General features: G+C 33.6%; 2 protein-coding genes and 1 non-coding gene across 3 annotated transcripts; 1 reads left to right on the plus strand and 2 right to left on the minus strand.

The window, feature by feature from the left end:
* Positions 1-4,455: 4,455 nt before the first annotated feature.
* LOC137712059 (VQ motif-containing protein 17-like) lies at positions 4,456-5,372 on the plus strand. The gene has a single exon (XM_068451206.2). It carries the CDS (start codon positions 4,526-4,528, stop codon positions 5,048-5,050), a length of 525 nt encoding a protein of 174 aa, XP_068307307.1. The 5' UTR covers positions 4,456-4,525; the 3' UTR covers positions 5,051-5,372.
* Positions 5,373-9,744: 4,372 nt separating this feature from the next.
* Positions 9,745-15,157, minus strand: LOC137713253 (putative plastid-lipid-associated protein 13, chloroplastic). The gene is made up of 7 exons (XM_068452544.2): positions 14,725-15,157; positions 13,999-14,120; positions 13,830-13,913; positions 13,590-13,686; positions 12,791-13,007; positions 11,256-11,308; positions 9,745-10,060 (listed from the first exon to the last, which is right to left on the minus strand). The coding sequence occupies exons 1-7, from the start codon at positions 15,004-15,006 to the stop codon at positions 9,986-9,988; spliced, it is 930 nt and encodes a 309-aa protein (XP_068308645.2). The 5' UTR covers positions 15,007-15,157; the 3' UTR covers positions 9,745-9,985.
* Positions 15,158-15,929: 772 nt separating this feature from the next.
* TRNAA-UGC (transfer RNA alanine (anticodon UGC)) lies at positions 15,930-16,002 on the minus strand. The gene has a single exon. It is a non-coding gene; the product is annotated as a tRNA-Ala (tRNA).
* Positions 16,003-16,205: the final 203 nt, after the last annotated feature.

The raw sequence follows: 16,205 nt of genomic DNA on the forward strand, positions 1-16,205 counted from the left end.
TTCTCATTTTAAAAACAGAAATAAAAAATATTTACACACAATATACAGGCATATGCTAGTTTTTCATAAATGTGTTTGATTTGCCGGCTGCCAAATTATTTAGGTTTATTTTTAGTTATGCCCCTGGACTCGATTTTAATCTCACTTTGCTTCTTATAACTCAAATGTCGTTTACTCTCTGAAACTCAAAGTTTGCCTCAATTTGTCACTGTAACAATTTTGGTTTCATTTTGCCACCTGAAACATGAAAGTCGACCCTATAAAACTCAAAATTCGCTACACAGTGACTTCGATCTGTTAATTTCTTATATGGTTTGATTTGGGTGAACACATAACAATAACAATATTATCTGATTGTTGAATGTTATAACACATAACAATGATTTATAACCAAATTCGATTGCACATGTGACGTAGTCTTATTGGGTGTTAGGTCCCACATATGTTTCAAGAGGCAACATATAAATTTTAGGGACAAGAGAGAGCTCACAAGTCAAAGTGAAACGAATTTTGAGTTTCAATGAGTAAAGCGATATTTTTTAGTTAAAAGAGAAAAAGTGAGATTAAAATAAAGTTGTAGGAGACATAGCTAAAAATAAGCCAATTATTTATAATGCTTTTCACCCGAAAAAATATAAAGCTCTAATAAAATTCTTAATTTCTTATTTTTTATTCTCATGCCACAAATTCTTAGTTTCTTCTTCATCCATATATAAACTCAAAAACTGTGTATTTTGATTTAAAAACGCAAAGGCTTGTGTTTAGTGTCGGTTTTATGTGACAACGTTATTTTGCGTATAGAGCACAGATTGAAAGCCCGGAACCAATGTGTATGTGCACAAATATTTTCTTTAATTGAATAAAATACAGCGGAGTTTTTTTTTTTTTTTTTTTTTTTTTCCAATTATTATTGTTAAGGAGAGGGAGAGAGTTCGAACTATTACAATAATTTAAAGGAATGAAGAGTTTCGAATTTGGGATGCATCACAGTGGAGTTCAGGCACACTACTTCATTAGAAATTTGCCCCACTAAATTCTGTTGGAAAATAGCCCCACCTATACAAGTAAAAAATGGTAAGCTGCTCTAGGTAGGTTGCAAATGACTAATCATCACTATCCATTTTAGGGTTGCGTTCTCATTAGCGTGACTTCCTTTCCTGCATGCATGATGGTGTAAAAAGGTCAAAAAGTTTAAGCCAAAAGCCTCATGGCGGTTGCACCAATTATTCTGCAAGCAGTCATATGCCATGTGACCACGGTACCGAGCCAAATTCTCACCTAAACATTTTCTTTATATGGCATTCATCACCTTCTAGCTAGTGGCATTATTCAACCGTTGTCAGCAGGAATTTCGGTTCACTTTAGTAAAATCAGAATATATAATTTATCGTAATATGACTCGCGTACTCAATATATATATATATATATATATATAATCAAAATGGATACCTCGTAATTGAGAGAGAGTTAAAAAATGAGTTTGTTTGGGTTTTGCATAGATGTTAATTTGTGATCGAAAACTCCATAAGTGAGTAGTGATAATACTTAGAACCGGCTATGGTACTATTCTGTGTAGCTATGAGTGAAACAAAATAGACAAATTAATGGTAAAAGAGACATGTATCCGCATCCAAGTCGGTTTTGCAAGTTAGCAAGTGAGATATACCTCACGCATCCGTACAAGTTTGCTTTTATATACATAACTATGAAAGACAAGATTCTCTCACGTAAATAATCTTCCATTGTTAGAGTACTCAACTTGGACCAATATTTAACAAACGTTCACGTTACTACGGTTTTATAATATATAACATTGAACATATCTCTCTTTGTGTAGTGAGATTAAGTTAATTAATATATTATATATTGTAATATTAAATATGGTTACAAATATATATATATATATATATATATATATATATATATATATATATATATATATATATTGGTTGTGTGTCGATTAATTTGAACACGATGGAAATAGCTGGTGTTGCCCTTATCAAAATAGATATCATCTCCAAATTAACTAGTTTAATTATTGTCAAACTTTTGGATGAGGTAGCTTAAAATTAATATGATCTTTACTTTCCTTAGTTACATGCATGATTTGAACTCTTGATCTGTGCTTACGTGCTCTCATCTAATACCACTTGTAGTAACATCATCTCCAAGTGAACATTATCAAAAAACTATTTTAGTTACTCAGTCTAACTTTTTATCTCTAACAACATTCTATATTTTAATTTTTAACAAAATTTGAATATTTTATTATTAACAAGTCAAATTCAACATTCTCATTTTCTAAAGTAACCTTCTCTTACTTCCTTTTTCACCTTGCTGTCCACCGTTGAGTTTTTTTATTTATCTTTTTATACTCTTTTACAACATCTCTTGGAGGCAAATTTTTATTTATTTATTTTTATTTTTGACTCTTTAAAATAGAGATTTGGTTGTTTTCAACATCTATTGGAGATGCTATAAAGTTAATGGGAAATGTATTATATTATTCTACTTGAAATTTCTTATATCTAGAGAGAGATATATTTCTTATATTACAATTAACCACGTTCAAAGAAAATGCGGATATGTGTTCGATATTGTTATGTGTTTGTCATTATTATTAGTGATAGTAGATACTATGAATATTGTGAAGTTAAAGTTGTCAATATATGGCAGATAATATATTGTTATTGTTCCGCAAGTGCACTAACTGCAGCATAGAAAAACTGTATATATACACAGCTAATTAAACTATTTTCTTCGATTCTACCCAGCTAACATGCATCATGCACTCAACTATTCCAGCATGCTTTGCTGGATTGTATACAATTTAATATGATTGCTATATATAACCTAAAAAAAATATGGTTGTTCACTTCTTATAGCAAGTTTTAGGTCTTGGGAGCATTGGCCCAGAATTATAAACGCGGGATTAGGTACCGCTGCCGTACATTTGTGTGCAAGCCATGAACCCATGACATTGTTTTTCTTCAACCTACACGGTTTTGTGTTGTGATCCATATTCATGCATAATGACATAATTACCAATTTATCCATATGGATATGGAGAGAGGATAAGTGAATGGTAGATACCATTTCAACCCCGACCTCAACTTTTCCACATATAAGTAATCTGTATATAAACTTTGGCCGCTAGTACTTCGATATGGTGATATAAGATATATACTTAGTTTAATTTGATTCGGTTTGACTTATTCAAAATTTCCTAAAACAAACCAAACCGACTAGTTTAATTTTATTATTTTGTGGCACTTGGATCTTCATAGCTAGTCTTGTTAGATTGTTTACTTTGATGGAATGTTGAATGTTATTATGATGTTTGAGAATTGAAAGTTTTAGAATAAATGAATATGCAATGTTGGGTGGTTGAAATTTGTAATTAAGATTGTTAGGTTGATAGTTTTGGTTTCATTAGATTATAAGAAGTAAAAATACTTTATGTTTGTTTCGACTTTCACGTATAAATATGTGTCTCGTTTCACATGGCTATAGAATTTGAGAAGTGTGTGTAAACGCAAGTTTTACAAAATGAAACACAAAAAATGATTTAATTTTGTGTTAAAAAAAATTAAAAGAATAAAAATAAATAAAAAGGTATTGAATTTGGAGCTTGATTTCTTACCTCAATCTCGAATTGAACTAAACCAAACTGGATTATTCTTACTCCTAATTCAGATGACTAAAATAGCATAAGTATCTAATTTTTTTATCTAAAAATTTAATATTGCATGCGAATTTTATGAAAGTGTGTTAATTTTGTATGTCTAAATAATGTATTAAGTGATTCAACCTTAATTTTTTGGTAAGAAAAAGTTTAGGGCAAGATTTGCTACTCTCACCACCAACATTAGGGCAAACTCACAACCTCAAGTCATAAGGACTTACGCGTGGCACCTAACTGCTACCTACCACTTGTATGGATTTACGTTGAAAATAATAGATCGCGCGCCAATGAAAACTGCTGGCAACGAGAATCGAACTTGATTGGAGGTTAACCACAAGCACATCATTAGCAACTGAATCAACCATCGTTGGCATGATTCAACCTTACAATTTTGCAATTGGCTAATTAGTTACTAGTTGAATGGAAAATATAGGGGATGTTTTTGGGCATGTCAAGTATGATAAAAAATTAAAATACATTATACAAGTTTACACATCTTCCACAAAACATAACATTAATATACACATACAAAATTATTATAAAATCCCAATTGGGAGATAGGGGACCATTGAGTTCAATTGAATACTCTATTGACTCTTTAACATTTTGCCACAAGAGGATTCATCCAACCCCTCCCTCCCAAAGCCAGCCTTTTTTCTCCCCTCTCATTTCTTATTTTTTTCCCATTTGTCCTCCTAATTTAAACTAATTAATTATTAACCACCCCTCCATTAATATATTTACACCAACTTCCTCAATCCCCCCATCTCTCTCAACCTCTCTCTCTCTCTCTCTCTCTCTCTCTCTCTCTCTCTCTCTCTCTCTCTCTCGGCATTTCCCATGGAGGAGGCTCAAACACTAACCAAGAAGCATACTTTCTGCTCAAACTTTCCAGCAATCCACAGAGACTCACAGATAATATCAAAATTCAAGCCCAAAATCCGAATTATTCACATATTTGCCCCAGAGATCATCAAGACTGACGTGGCAAACTTCAGGGAGCTGGTTCAGAGACTCACTGGAAAACCATCGGAAAACGGCGGCTGCAGCAACAGGAGGAACAACAAGAAAAACCCAACAAGTATACCTAGCAGAGAAGAACCCAAACCCAGCAAAAAGAATGCATTGATCATGGCTGACAAGATGAGAGATGGGTGCAGGGGATTTGTGGACCAATCGAGAGACAGGGTTAAGGGAGAAGAAGGGCTGATGTGGAATGCAGAAAACTCTGGTGGGTTTCTTGAGAGATTTGCAGACTTGGAGGGGTTTATTCAGGAATTTGGTGGTGAGCTTCCTTTGCTGCCCACTTTGGATGCTCCAAATTCTCACCTCCTGCATGGTTTTGAAGGAACCCAACTTGTCTAGAAGGTCAAAAAATCAATATTTTCTGTGGAATTCTCACCCCAAAAAATGAAAAAGAAAAAAAGATGTATGGTTTTGATCAGAGTAGTCTGAAATATTTTGTTTAATTTTCTTGGGATTTTAGAGGGTTTTAACTTAATTCTAGTGAAATTACTTTGTCTATCCGTCTGCCTTTTAATTTCCCAATTTTTATGATGCTTTGATCTCTCTCTATTTCTTGTGTAAATAACGTTTTCTTTTGAGATATCATCTGTTTTTCTGCAGAGATATTTCCAGTTGCATTCATTTGGAAGAAGCAGAAATTTATGATATTACTTATAAATTATTTATTTGTTTTTGAGTTTTTGAATCGAATAATTAACATTTAGCTGTGGTTTTTTTTTATTATTTTGTCTCGTTGTTTTTTGGATGTGGGATTTGCTACTTGTCTTATGTATGTGGGACCACCTGTTCGTCTAGGTGGATGATTAGGGTTTGGCAACCAGAATTATTAAAAACAACGTGCTGAAAACTATAGGGTGTTTGATATATAAATGTATTACTTTTCTTGCAAGAGTATTGTTGCAATTAATTATTTTTTCCTGATTAATTAGCACAAGCCGTCTCTTGGAAATTAAGTGCAGATACACTCCTAAGTTAAGTTATGGTTAGTCCTTCGGACAAACTTCCAATTTTTTTATTGCCCAATACGAAATTAAACACATTTCTTGTGCATAACCCACATAACCCACTTGATTGATTTGTTAAAACCCTAACCGTCTAGAGGAAAAATCAAAGAAAATTCTCTCAAAATTTTTCTTGATTAAACATTTTTATTTTATTTTATGAACATACAATATTATCTACACTAAAAAAGAGGGAGTGAGTTTAGCCTCACTATAGGCTAGCAATAATATGATTCAAATTTGTCTTTGGTTAGAAGCGAACGTAAGACCTCTCACTTATAAGTGAAGATAAATACCACTAAATCACATTACTAAGTGGCTGATTAAACATTTGTTAATTTCTAACTTTTTCAATTCATATTAAATTAATTTTTATGTCAAAAACCCCCTCAATAATATTAATTAATTAATTGCTATATTTATAGTCCCTTTCTTAATTTAAAGATTCAACCATATCTATTGGGTAAGTTTTTCAAATACATAATACATGGGTGTTAATATTTTCTTTCAATTTAATTAAGTCGTGTTGATACGTTTTGATAATCTAATATATTAATTGGTATGTTTTCTTCTATACACATTGTTGATTGGTACGTTTAATTTCAACTTTAGTGCGTTTGGTTTTATACACAATTGTTGATCTGTACATTTATTTCCATTTTTGTTATGTTTTGTTTCAGACACAATTTTAATTGTTCGATTATAGTGGTACATTTATATTTGTTTATGAATGATATATTTATATTGTTCATGGTTTTTTTTAGTGTGACTGAAAAAAGCTAGATTATAGGATGGTTAGTTTCTCTAAATAAATAAATAGTTTTTTTTAACGTGAAAAATTTTAGGAAAAAAAAAAATTTTATGAGACAAGTGGCACCAAAATGATAGGAATTTTTTTACTTAAATCTTTAAAAGCAACAAATATGTAGTTTTAATAATTTAAACATGAAGCGCTTATATAAATTAGTGCAAGAGTAGTGATGAATGATTATTTATGTTTTATGTCTATTTTGCAACACTATTGTATATAATATCTCATGTGTACGGACAATATATGTTTATACGTATGTGGTAATATATTGATATATCAAGCTACTCTTTGTCAACAATGTCCTTATTGTACAAAAGGGCTTCCATCTTACGGTTACTCCAGACTAAAGTTCTTTGATAGGGACCATTTATATTTTGGGAACTTTAATGAAAAGTTTCCGGTACTGTTTACTTTAACAAAAAATCATATTTTTACACTAAAAAATAAATCACGATACTATTCACTTTACCCTTTATTTTGTCTTTATCGTTAAAACTCAAAGTTTTCAAGTCCTTTTCATTAATTTTCTTTTATATTTTAAGTTCTATTTTAAAGGTTGTTCTTACAAAAAATCATTAATATTTTATGTAGTTTGATTGTCTATAAATGTAAAAAATAACACACTTGGTTAGATAAAGTTAATACGAAAATGCAAATTGTCAAATGGCTAAACAAGTAAATCACGACAAGTGATCTCATGGAAAAGTGCGTATAGTAGTTCCCTAAAGGAAAAAAAACAAGAGGTTTTGGATGTATTTTGTAAGTTATAAATCTGTTTGATCATGGTCATGACTAGGGTACAATTCTCAACTAATCTTTTGTAGGTCTGAAAGAGGTGAACGACCGTAGTTCGCCACCAGTGTTGTCCCCCTTTAAAAAAAAAAGGTTAAACGGAAGTAATCACATAACTGGTTTTGTGCATGAATAATCTTTGAAAGAGAGCCAATCATTAAATTACACCCCTAGAATAAATACCAGTTTGTACCATCACCAAGAGCTACCTATAAAATTACTTCTTAAATTATAAGGAAAAAAAAAACCCAATTTTAAAGAGTTGTAATTTAGTACTACGAGCTAGAAGTATTTCTCTTCATTTGTAAGTAAGAGATCTTAGGTTCAATTATAACCAAAAGCGAATTTGAACCACATTATTGTTAGCTCATTGTGAGTTTAAGTCCACCGCCTTTCTTAATGTTGATAATATCGTTTGTTAAAAAAAAAATTATATTAAAAATGTATAAATTTGATTTAAAAAATTAATCTCTTCTACCGTTATCCTCATACTGGAAAAAGTTAGCATTTTTGGTGAATTTTTTATTTGCAAATTGTGACATATTAAATATATTATTTATTGAACCTAAATAATTAAGATGTCCGGTGCGACTGGGATTATTCAAACCACCAAAAGTGTCATCTTACAACGACCGTACACCTCTAAGATGATGACTTATTTAAGTGGTACATTCATGATTTGAATTTTCGCTGGTATTAAAGTACAAGTATTCTTGGATTTGATCAAGCGTGAAGCTCGCAAAAAGAAATTTTAACTTATACGTTAACGTATTTCATCTAATACTTGATGTATTTGTTGTCATCAGTTAAACTATATCATGAACAAGTCAAAAGATACTGCATATGCCAAAGCAATTTGATGAGTGATCTCGAGAAAAAATTTCGTGTGCACAACCTGTCAAGATATGCCTAGCAGACATTACATCAAACATCTTGTAGGCACAAAAAAAAAACTCATACCAAGCAATCGTAGAGTTCTCAGAAGACCTTCATATATGTATTTTCTAGACTCCGTGTAGTCCTGAGACTACCTTGGTCTTAATGTACATTCGTCCCGTACTCATCCATGCCATAATACATATTAATTTCCATAGTTTGTAAGTAGTTAGAGAGTCCTTACGACAATATGTGTTGTGTTCATTTCCTCCCTCTGCAAAGTAGTTATAATTCCTCCCTTTTTTGTTTGATTCCTCCCTCTGCCAAGTTTATAAGGGAGGTGTAGGGCCTCGTGTATAAAAATAAATGCTCTTAAATACTTAAGCAACAAACTCATTGACATCTCTCAAGTAGTAAAGAACATTTATGGTTACGTCGGAATATTGTGTTCCATTCCCACTATCCATAAAATATGTTTTTACGTTTTTGTTACCGTCTAATTTTATCTATGTTCTTCCGGTCGATGTGTTTGATAGAGTCCGGAAGGAGACAATTATGAAAAATTGAGGCCAAAGTAGCGTGGAGAGGGAGGCTCCCAACCCTAAGAGCACTTTCAGTATAGGAAGGCCCCGTGGGCAATAGGCAACTCAATCATCTTAAATGAACAATAACTGTCCAAGTGCATCTCCACCTATAGACTGAATAACCAAGACAATTCGTATTAAAACATTAGTATTTTTTATTTTATAAAATAATAAATGATAACTCTATTTCTAATTAAGAGACAAGTAGAGTTTCGAATAACAGGATCAAATCATTCAATGGTGAATTAAGGGGGTATAGTCAAACTTGGATTTGAGAGGATTTTAAAAGACTTTAAAATCATAATGTAGTCAATTAAAAGATTTTAAAGGATTTTAGAATCTATTCAAATCTAGGTTTAGTCAATTAAAGGATTTTAGAATCATTTAAAATCTAAGTGTAGTCAATTAAAATATTTTAAAGGATTTTAAAATCCATCCAATTCTAAGCGTATTCAAAAAATTAAGATTTTGAAGGATTTCAGTAAGTAGTGGACTTTGTGGGATTTGAGAGCCAAAAGTATATATAACCAATACTAAAAAAAAATCCAACCTCACCCCCTAAGATTTCAAATCATTCCACCACAATCCATTCAAATTCTTTGAAAATCCATATGAATTTTGTAGGAATCTTTAATCCTCTTAAATCTTATCAAATCTATCACTTTTAAAATCTTAGTTTGACTACACCCTCCTAAGAAACAAGCAGAGTGCGTGAAATTCATTTCCTGAATAAAAAATTGGAATGCCCTTCCAGTTAATGTAAGGCCAAGCTTGAGAGGCTGCGAACCACTTGATTTCAAATTAGCACGGCAGCAGAGAGCACATCTTAGTCAAACAGCGTGGAGCAATTTAGTCAAACAATTTTACACTTAACAAACCTTTAATTTACAAATATTATCCCTCTTCTTATCCAGTTTTAATCCCTAATTAATCACAAGAATAATTAAGACACATTAAAAATGCTGAGACTTGCAGGGGACAACAAACCAAACCAGACTCAACTTTTGGTCCATTCACTTCAATTTTAGTATTTTACAGAGATATAAACATTGCCCCTAATTTTAATACCTCATCGCCGATTATTTGGAAGGATTTCGGGAGGTAACAAGGAAATACTAAGAGAGGAAGTGGTAAAGTATAGAAGTTGTTTTACTTGAAATATGCAGGAAAAAAAACATAGAAAAATTGAGTCCCTTACATAAAGTACCCTTTAGCTTTCATACTCTATGATGCCTTCTTCCAGCCTGGTAAGCACTTCAGGAACTCCAGCAGCATCTCGTATTATCTGTATCAAAACCGGTTGCAGAATTCAAAACGTTACAAGGTATATCGCGCTACACAGCGACTTCAATATACCGAACATTAAAACGATCTTATATGGTGATGACGAGGGAAAATGTTTCTAATGCATACACCTTACTCATACCAAATATTTTACCACCTACAATTATAAGTAATGAACAGTGTACCGCTAATAGCCCCTAACCGATGCATCACTCCTCTCACTTGGTGCATCGACAATAAACCGTATGAGCAAAGCAGTTGGATGAGGTAAATCGCTCAAAATTCAAATGTCTAAATTTGACTCCCCTAAACTTGTGCGCGAGGGTTTGGGGAAATAGTATTCAACGCTGTCGATGTAGACTCTTAAAAGTCAGAAAGTCTTACATGCTAAGTAAGATTGATAATATAGCAATATCCAGAGAGCGTCCACATAAAAACAGTGAAAAGAGTTGAAATTTCAGAGGTAAAACCTCTACAATTCATCGTTACAACTGAAACTAATTCTAAACCACACTTAAATTCTAAGGTTAGCAAAATGGTCAAGGGTAAGGGAGCAAATTTAAACTTCTTTCATATCTTATTAAATCTAAGGTAATCACGAAACACAATAATAAAGCTCAGAAAAAGGGATTGCCATTGACTTTGATAATAATATTCATGCACGATCAACAGACTAATGGAATAGCCAAGGTCGCTATCTAGTGATAACAGATGATTCTGAATACGTCATACATATTTTACCAAAAGAAAAAGCATACATCATGATTCATGCATCTACAAGTTGCACACTCTTTACAAATGTATTTTAAATTGTAGAAAACTTTCCAGTACACACATGAAAATGAACCAGATTAAATACTTTTAGAAAGCTTAGAGGAGTCTCAATTCTTTAGTAAGTTTATTCCAGTTGCCACCAAGAAAAGGGAAATAATTCTATCTTCCTCTATAAATTAACTTCCCCATGCGAGATATTTTAACATTAATTTAGCTATATTTTAAAATACTTAAAACAAAAACTGATCATCTGTTTTAAATCCACCGAGTTTTGATATGTCAAACTAAGAAGATTAATTATTTTGTAGTTATGCAATTCTGTTAATCATAGTGAGATAGGGGGTCATACTTTTTACGAAGTAAATCACATGTGCAACGAATTGAAGCTGAATCACAAAATTAATACTCAGTATAATGCTTACAAGTATCTCGGTATCAAGATAGGAGATCATGAAGAGCCTCTCGAAAGATCCAGCTGCAGGCACAAAGTAAATGATTAGTATGGATTTACAATGAGGACTGGGTGAACATAGAGATAAATCAGTACGGGAAATGCTTTATTTTATCATATTGGATGGAGCATTAGCAGGGAGCGGCACATACTAATACAAATAACACAAGAGCACATAAACACTTTATATAGAACTAGGTTAGTATAGAGGCGTAAAAGATGAGATAAGGAAAAATTGGATGAGGGTTATTGGATTGAGCATTAGCAAGGTGCGACATAGGCTACTACAAAATTGGACGAGGGTTATTGGATCCCATTTTTTTTGTTTTTGAAACTCATAAGTACTAAGTAATTTAGCTACATTCATCAGTTTTGAAAACTAAAAATTGGATCCAAGAAGGATACCAAACAGCCCCTTAACATTCTAGATTCTAGGTTGCAAACAGATCAAGCATGCAAAGAAGGAAGAAGGAAGAGGGGAAAGAAGAAAAAATTTGGAAACTGCATGCAAAATGAGATGCATCTGAGTGGTAAAAGTGTTCACTGGACAAAATAAAATATCTGCAGTAGTTGATGCCACAATGTTTGAATCTCAATCAAAAGAATCTGGTTATGGGCCGTGCATTAGAGCACTTTAGTATTTAGGACAACCAACAAAAAAACATTCTAACTGGCAAGAATGTAACAGAGAGACTTACATTTACAAATAAAAAGTCTCCTTCAAGATATCATACCACTACCATATACCATCCATGACTGTGCCCCTTGAGACTTAGGTATTAATCATTTTGAGAGGGAAGAAAAAGAAGCTCATCGTCCAAGGAAAGTAAATGTTATAGCTCTCTTAACCCCATCTAAATCAATTAACAGGGAAATAAAGGGAAAACTTCTATTATAAAAGGAAAGATTAGGCAACACCATTTTCAGAAATTTTGGGGTAGACACATGATTTTGACCAAGTGTCAACTAGTACCCCAAGGAAGACTATTGGTACCCTTGGATTTACAGAAAGGAGACATAACAGCTGATTAACTGCAATGCCAAATACAGCACAATAGTGTTGCAAATGGTAAGGTAGAGAACCTTATGTACTTATAAGTTTATAACGTAGTAGCACATGCTAAAATTAACATGCAGGGAGGGCTAGGATTCATAGGCAAAAAGAACTCCCAAGCATCTTTATCCCAAATAGTCAGTTTCAAACGTTCATATACTGTCTTCTTAAATAGTACCTAACCACAAAAAGCACATAATCTTCGGACTATGCATTTAAAGGAGTTGATTGGAGTGCTTCAAATTTCATACAAGAAATTCGCAAGTATCTTCCATCCCAATAGTTGGTTATCCATGATTTCATATACAAGTACTGTTTCATTGTGTATTACAAGCCAACAACATAGCAGATATTATTCAGACAACACGTTTAAAGGAGTTTACTGGAGCTCGAGATTCAACCATGCAATTAAGATAAAGAAAATAACTGGCTAAGAAAAGCATCACGCTTACTTAAAGGAACTTTCAGCCCACTGGAAAAGGCATCCCTAATAACCAGAGGAAGTTGTTGCACTGTGTTTACGGCCTGACCAAGTGCACCTTTTAGCTGGTCTGGTATTGTCTCTTCAATAACTTTTGGTGTCTCAAGAATCCCCTCAACATATTCCTCTTTCATTCGAACTGGTCCCTCCACAGTTAACTTGGTTGACAAAGTAAATTTGCTTTCTATCTGCACAGCACCAGCTCGAGTTGCATAGTGAATGCTCAGAAGAAAAATTACATCAAAATTCAAACAGAACAGACAAATAGAAGAAATGATAGGTAACATCATGCCTAAATCAAAAGTATGTATTGACTATTTCTTATCTTAGAAAATACTAGCAGACTAAAACTTGTACTTCTTTTCTCTCTTCCTTTCTCACTTTCATTTGTATCTACCAATCATATAACACGAATTTAATTAGATGGAAAGAATTGCTAAAATTGCTACTTTTCCTAAGTTTCCAGGAAAAAGGATGAAAAGAAGTTGCAAACTTTAGTTTACACAGATCTACCGGCTGGTCTTATGATGTTGTACCTAAACAAATTGCACATGCAATCCAAGGTTCTGATGCAAACACGACCAACTTGCCCTAAACATACACTGTTGTTACAGCATAAATATGACTCATGTAAGTTCAATGTCCTTAAAATTGTGCTAGAGCTGTGAATTGACATGGATATGTGACACGTGCAGTATTTATCCTGAGTGCTTCATCATATAATTGAAAGTACACAACGGTCTGGTAACTTTTAAAGAAAAAATAAATACCGAGTTGAACACTTTCAATTTTGCCGTAATCATTGCATTCCCATCCTTGATGACCACCTGCATTTTTGTCAAACTAGCCAAAGTTGAAGGAAACCTCCTGCACCAATAGAGAAATTGCTTAATTGCACCAATACAGTAAGCTACCTTTTAATTCAAACTTCAAACTAATTATATACCAAAACCAAGAAAGTTTTCTGAACCAATCAAACAATGAAATAGATAAACGTGTGCAGCACTTACTCAAACAAAAATCTGGCAGCAAAAAAACCTGGGCTTCCAGATCCAAACCACTCGAAGTTCCATCGACCTTCCAAAAAAGGCGACCTGGGTAGCTGAACAAACAAGTGACCATCTCATCCAAACCAAAATGAAAAAAATGTGGTAATGCACTGTTCAGATGTGCGCTCACGTTGTAGGACGTGGTGTTGGATTGACCCGCTCCAAAGCAGTTATCCTCTCATTCACATCAATCCGCTCCATGTCTGTTGTCTTCCCAGTGACTAAAGCCTCAAAACCCCCAGCATCCTTAAACTGAAACACAAGGTTTCCACATTAACCCAAGACTTGTATCATTTGATGATGCCATGTGAGTCGCTAGAAACATGTAAATCGTATGGCTTTTTTACTTATCTCTCGTTATTTGGGATGGGAGCCTATTTACCTCACCTCTTTGGACTTCTATTGAATCGAGAAATGGGTTTGCATAATTGTAACGACCAAGTGCACAAGCGGAGCTCTACTTTAACTTTTAAGAGTTTGACTGAGAACTTGAAAAGTTCTACAACAAGACATTTGCACTAATGCATTAACAAGTCCAAAACTTTGCGAAATCAAAATATATAATTTCCAGATATATTGAATGGAGCTATATTGTCAGGATTCGAACAATTTAAATTTTAATACTTTTAGCACTTTTGTAATTTGAATTTCGAAAGGTGCTTTTTCAGCTATGGAGAAAGCAAATTTTGTGTTTAGGAGTATAATCTAAAAATAGCAACAAAACAGTGCCTTAGATTTGCCATTATTCCTACATTACCACTTCCTAAACAACCAATTAGTGCAAAGAGCTAACGACTTCTCTCCTAATTAACAGATTATATATGAAAAAAAGAAGATTAAAATTGGAGAGACTCACGGCGAGAAGAAGCGATTCTTTAGCGGAAAGCCTCTCCATTTCCTTAGCATAGGCAGCAGGAGCTCCGGGAACGGCCTGCTGAACCATCGCTCGGCATACGGACCGCTGGAGGCGAATTCTCCCGTCTCCGTAGAATTTCAGACGACGCTGCGGCGACCTGCAGACGGAAACCAGTGCAGTGGTGGCGGTGGAAGAGAAGGCCGACGACGGCGAAGAAGACGAAGTCAAATAGCACGAGGCTATGGAAGAAAAAGCAGAGAGCTGGCTCTGCACCGACGCCATTGGAGAGAGAGAGAAACCCTAGGGAGAGAGCTGAGAGAGTAGAAGTGTACTGGTTTTGAATCGTCGGAAGAGAGGAGAGACAGGTTGGTGGTTGACGGCTGCGAGGGAAGTGGGAAAGCTCGGGTGTCTGAGAGAGGGGTACTTTCGTCATTGGAAAAATAAGGTAATAGTGATGTCATATATGTGCTCCAGTGAGAAAAATGATGTCAATATACTTTCAGTTTTTACACCACAATATATTATATAGGAAATTATTTATACGTATTCATTAATTATAATTTAGTTTGAGAAATAATTTAATCATGTTGATGAACAAATTGAGCGGATTTTGAGTCAACATGTGTTAAAGTAACCTATGCGAGAGTATTTGGGTTGCTACGTAATGATGATATGTAAAAAGATAAGAGTAGAGAATTCGACATGATACCTACGTGGTTTACCCTCAGTTGAGTTTACATTCACGGGTAAAGAAATTTTCATTAATAATATATTATTTAAATAATACAAGGATTTAAACATAAGTAGAGGACTAAGCCTGGATTAGGAACGTTGTCCATGGTTGATGTGAAATTTTAGGAACGTTGTTGTAGTGTTGCCATGTGTCCTTGAGCAAGTCGGTTCCAAGTTGGAGGAAGCAGGGGTGCCTAAGCAAGGATTCTGATTCCTAATTAACTCGTATTTGGTGGTTACAAGGCTAATATAATATGGTACAAACAAGTAACAATGTAGTCATATAAGTTATGCAACATTCTCGAAGAATTTGTAGTGTTCTCTATAATTTTTGAATAAAATTAGAATTTAGACATTTAGTTGTGTTATAAACACCTAAATAAAGAATCAAAAGTATTAAAATGAACCTACCCAAAAAATTGTTTTCTTATTAGTATCAAAATATAATAATAAAAGGGAATGTTAAAAGAGAATGGAGATGCGGGGTATCGAACCCCGTACCTCTCGCATGCAAAGCGAGCGCTCTACCATGTGAGCTACATCCCCTACTTGAAATTCAGAAGGATATTTTAAAATTGTATTGAAATTGATTAGTTTTCTATTTGACCGTATAAAAGCCCTACTAAGTAAGGTTTGGTATTGACATGCTTTAAAAAAAAATTACTCTGTGAAAATAAGCAGCTGTGAAATAAAGCAGTAAAGTGTTTGGTAAACTCTTTTGTAAAAGTGCTTTTGAAAAAAAAAAAAAA

This window comes from Pyrus communis, chromosome 14 (assembly GCF_041283825.1).
Source record: "Pyrus communis isolate YQ-2024b chromosome 14, ASM4128382v1, whole genome shotgun sequence".
Lineage (NCBI taxonomy): Eukaryota > Viridiplantae > Streptophyta > Magnoliopsida > Rosales > Rosaceae > Pyrus > Pyrus communis.

Bases quoted from the DNA above. Each gene is read 5' to 3' on its own strand.
- LOC137712059 (XM_068451206.2), top strand. From the start codon at position 4,526: ATGGAGGAGGCTCAAACACTAACCAAGAAGCATACTTTCTGCTCAAAC.
- LOC137713253 (XM_068452544.2), bottom strand. From the start codon at position 15,006: ATGGCGTCGGTGCAGAGCCAGCTCTCTGCTTTTTCTTCCATAGCCTCG. The intron at 14,121-14,724 runs GTGAGTCTCTCC...CTTGTGTTTCAG, and splicing joins AAGAATCGCTTCTTCTCGCC to TTTAAGGATGCTGGGGGTTT. The intron at 11,309-12,790 runs GTAAGCGTGATG...TTGTGCCTGCAG, and splicing joins TGGGCTGAAAGTTCCTTTAA to CTGGATCTTTCGAGAGGCTC.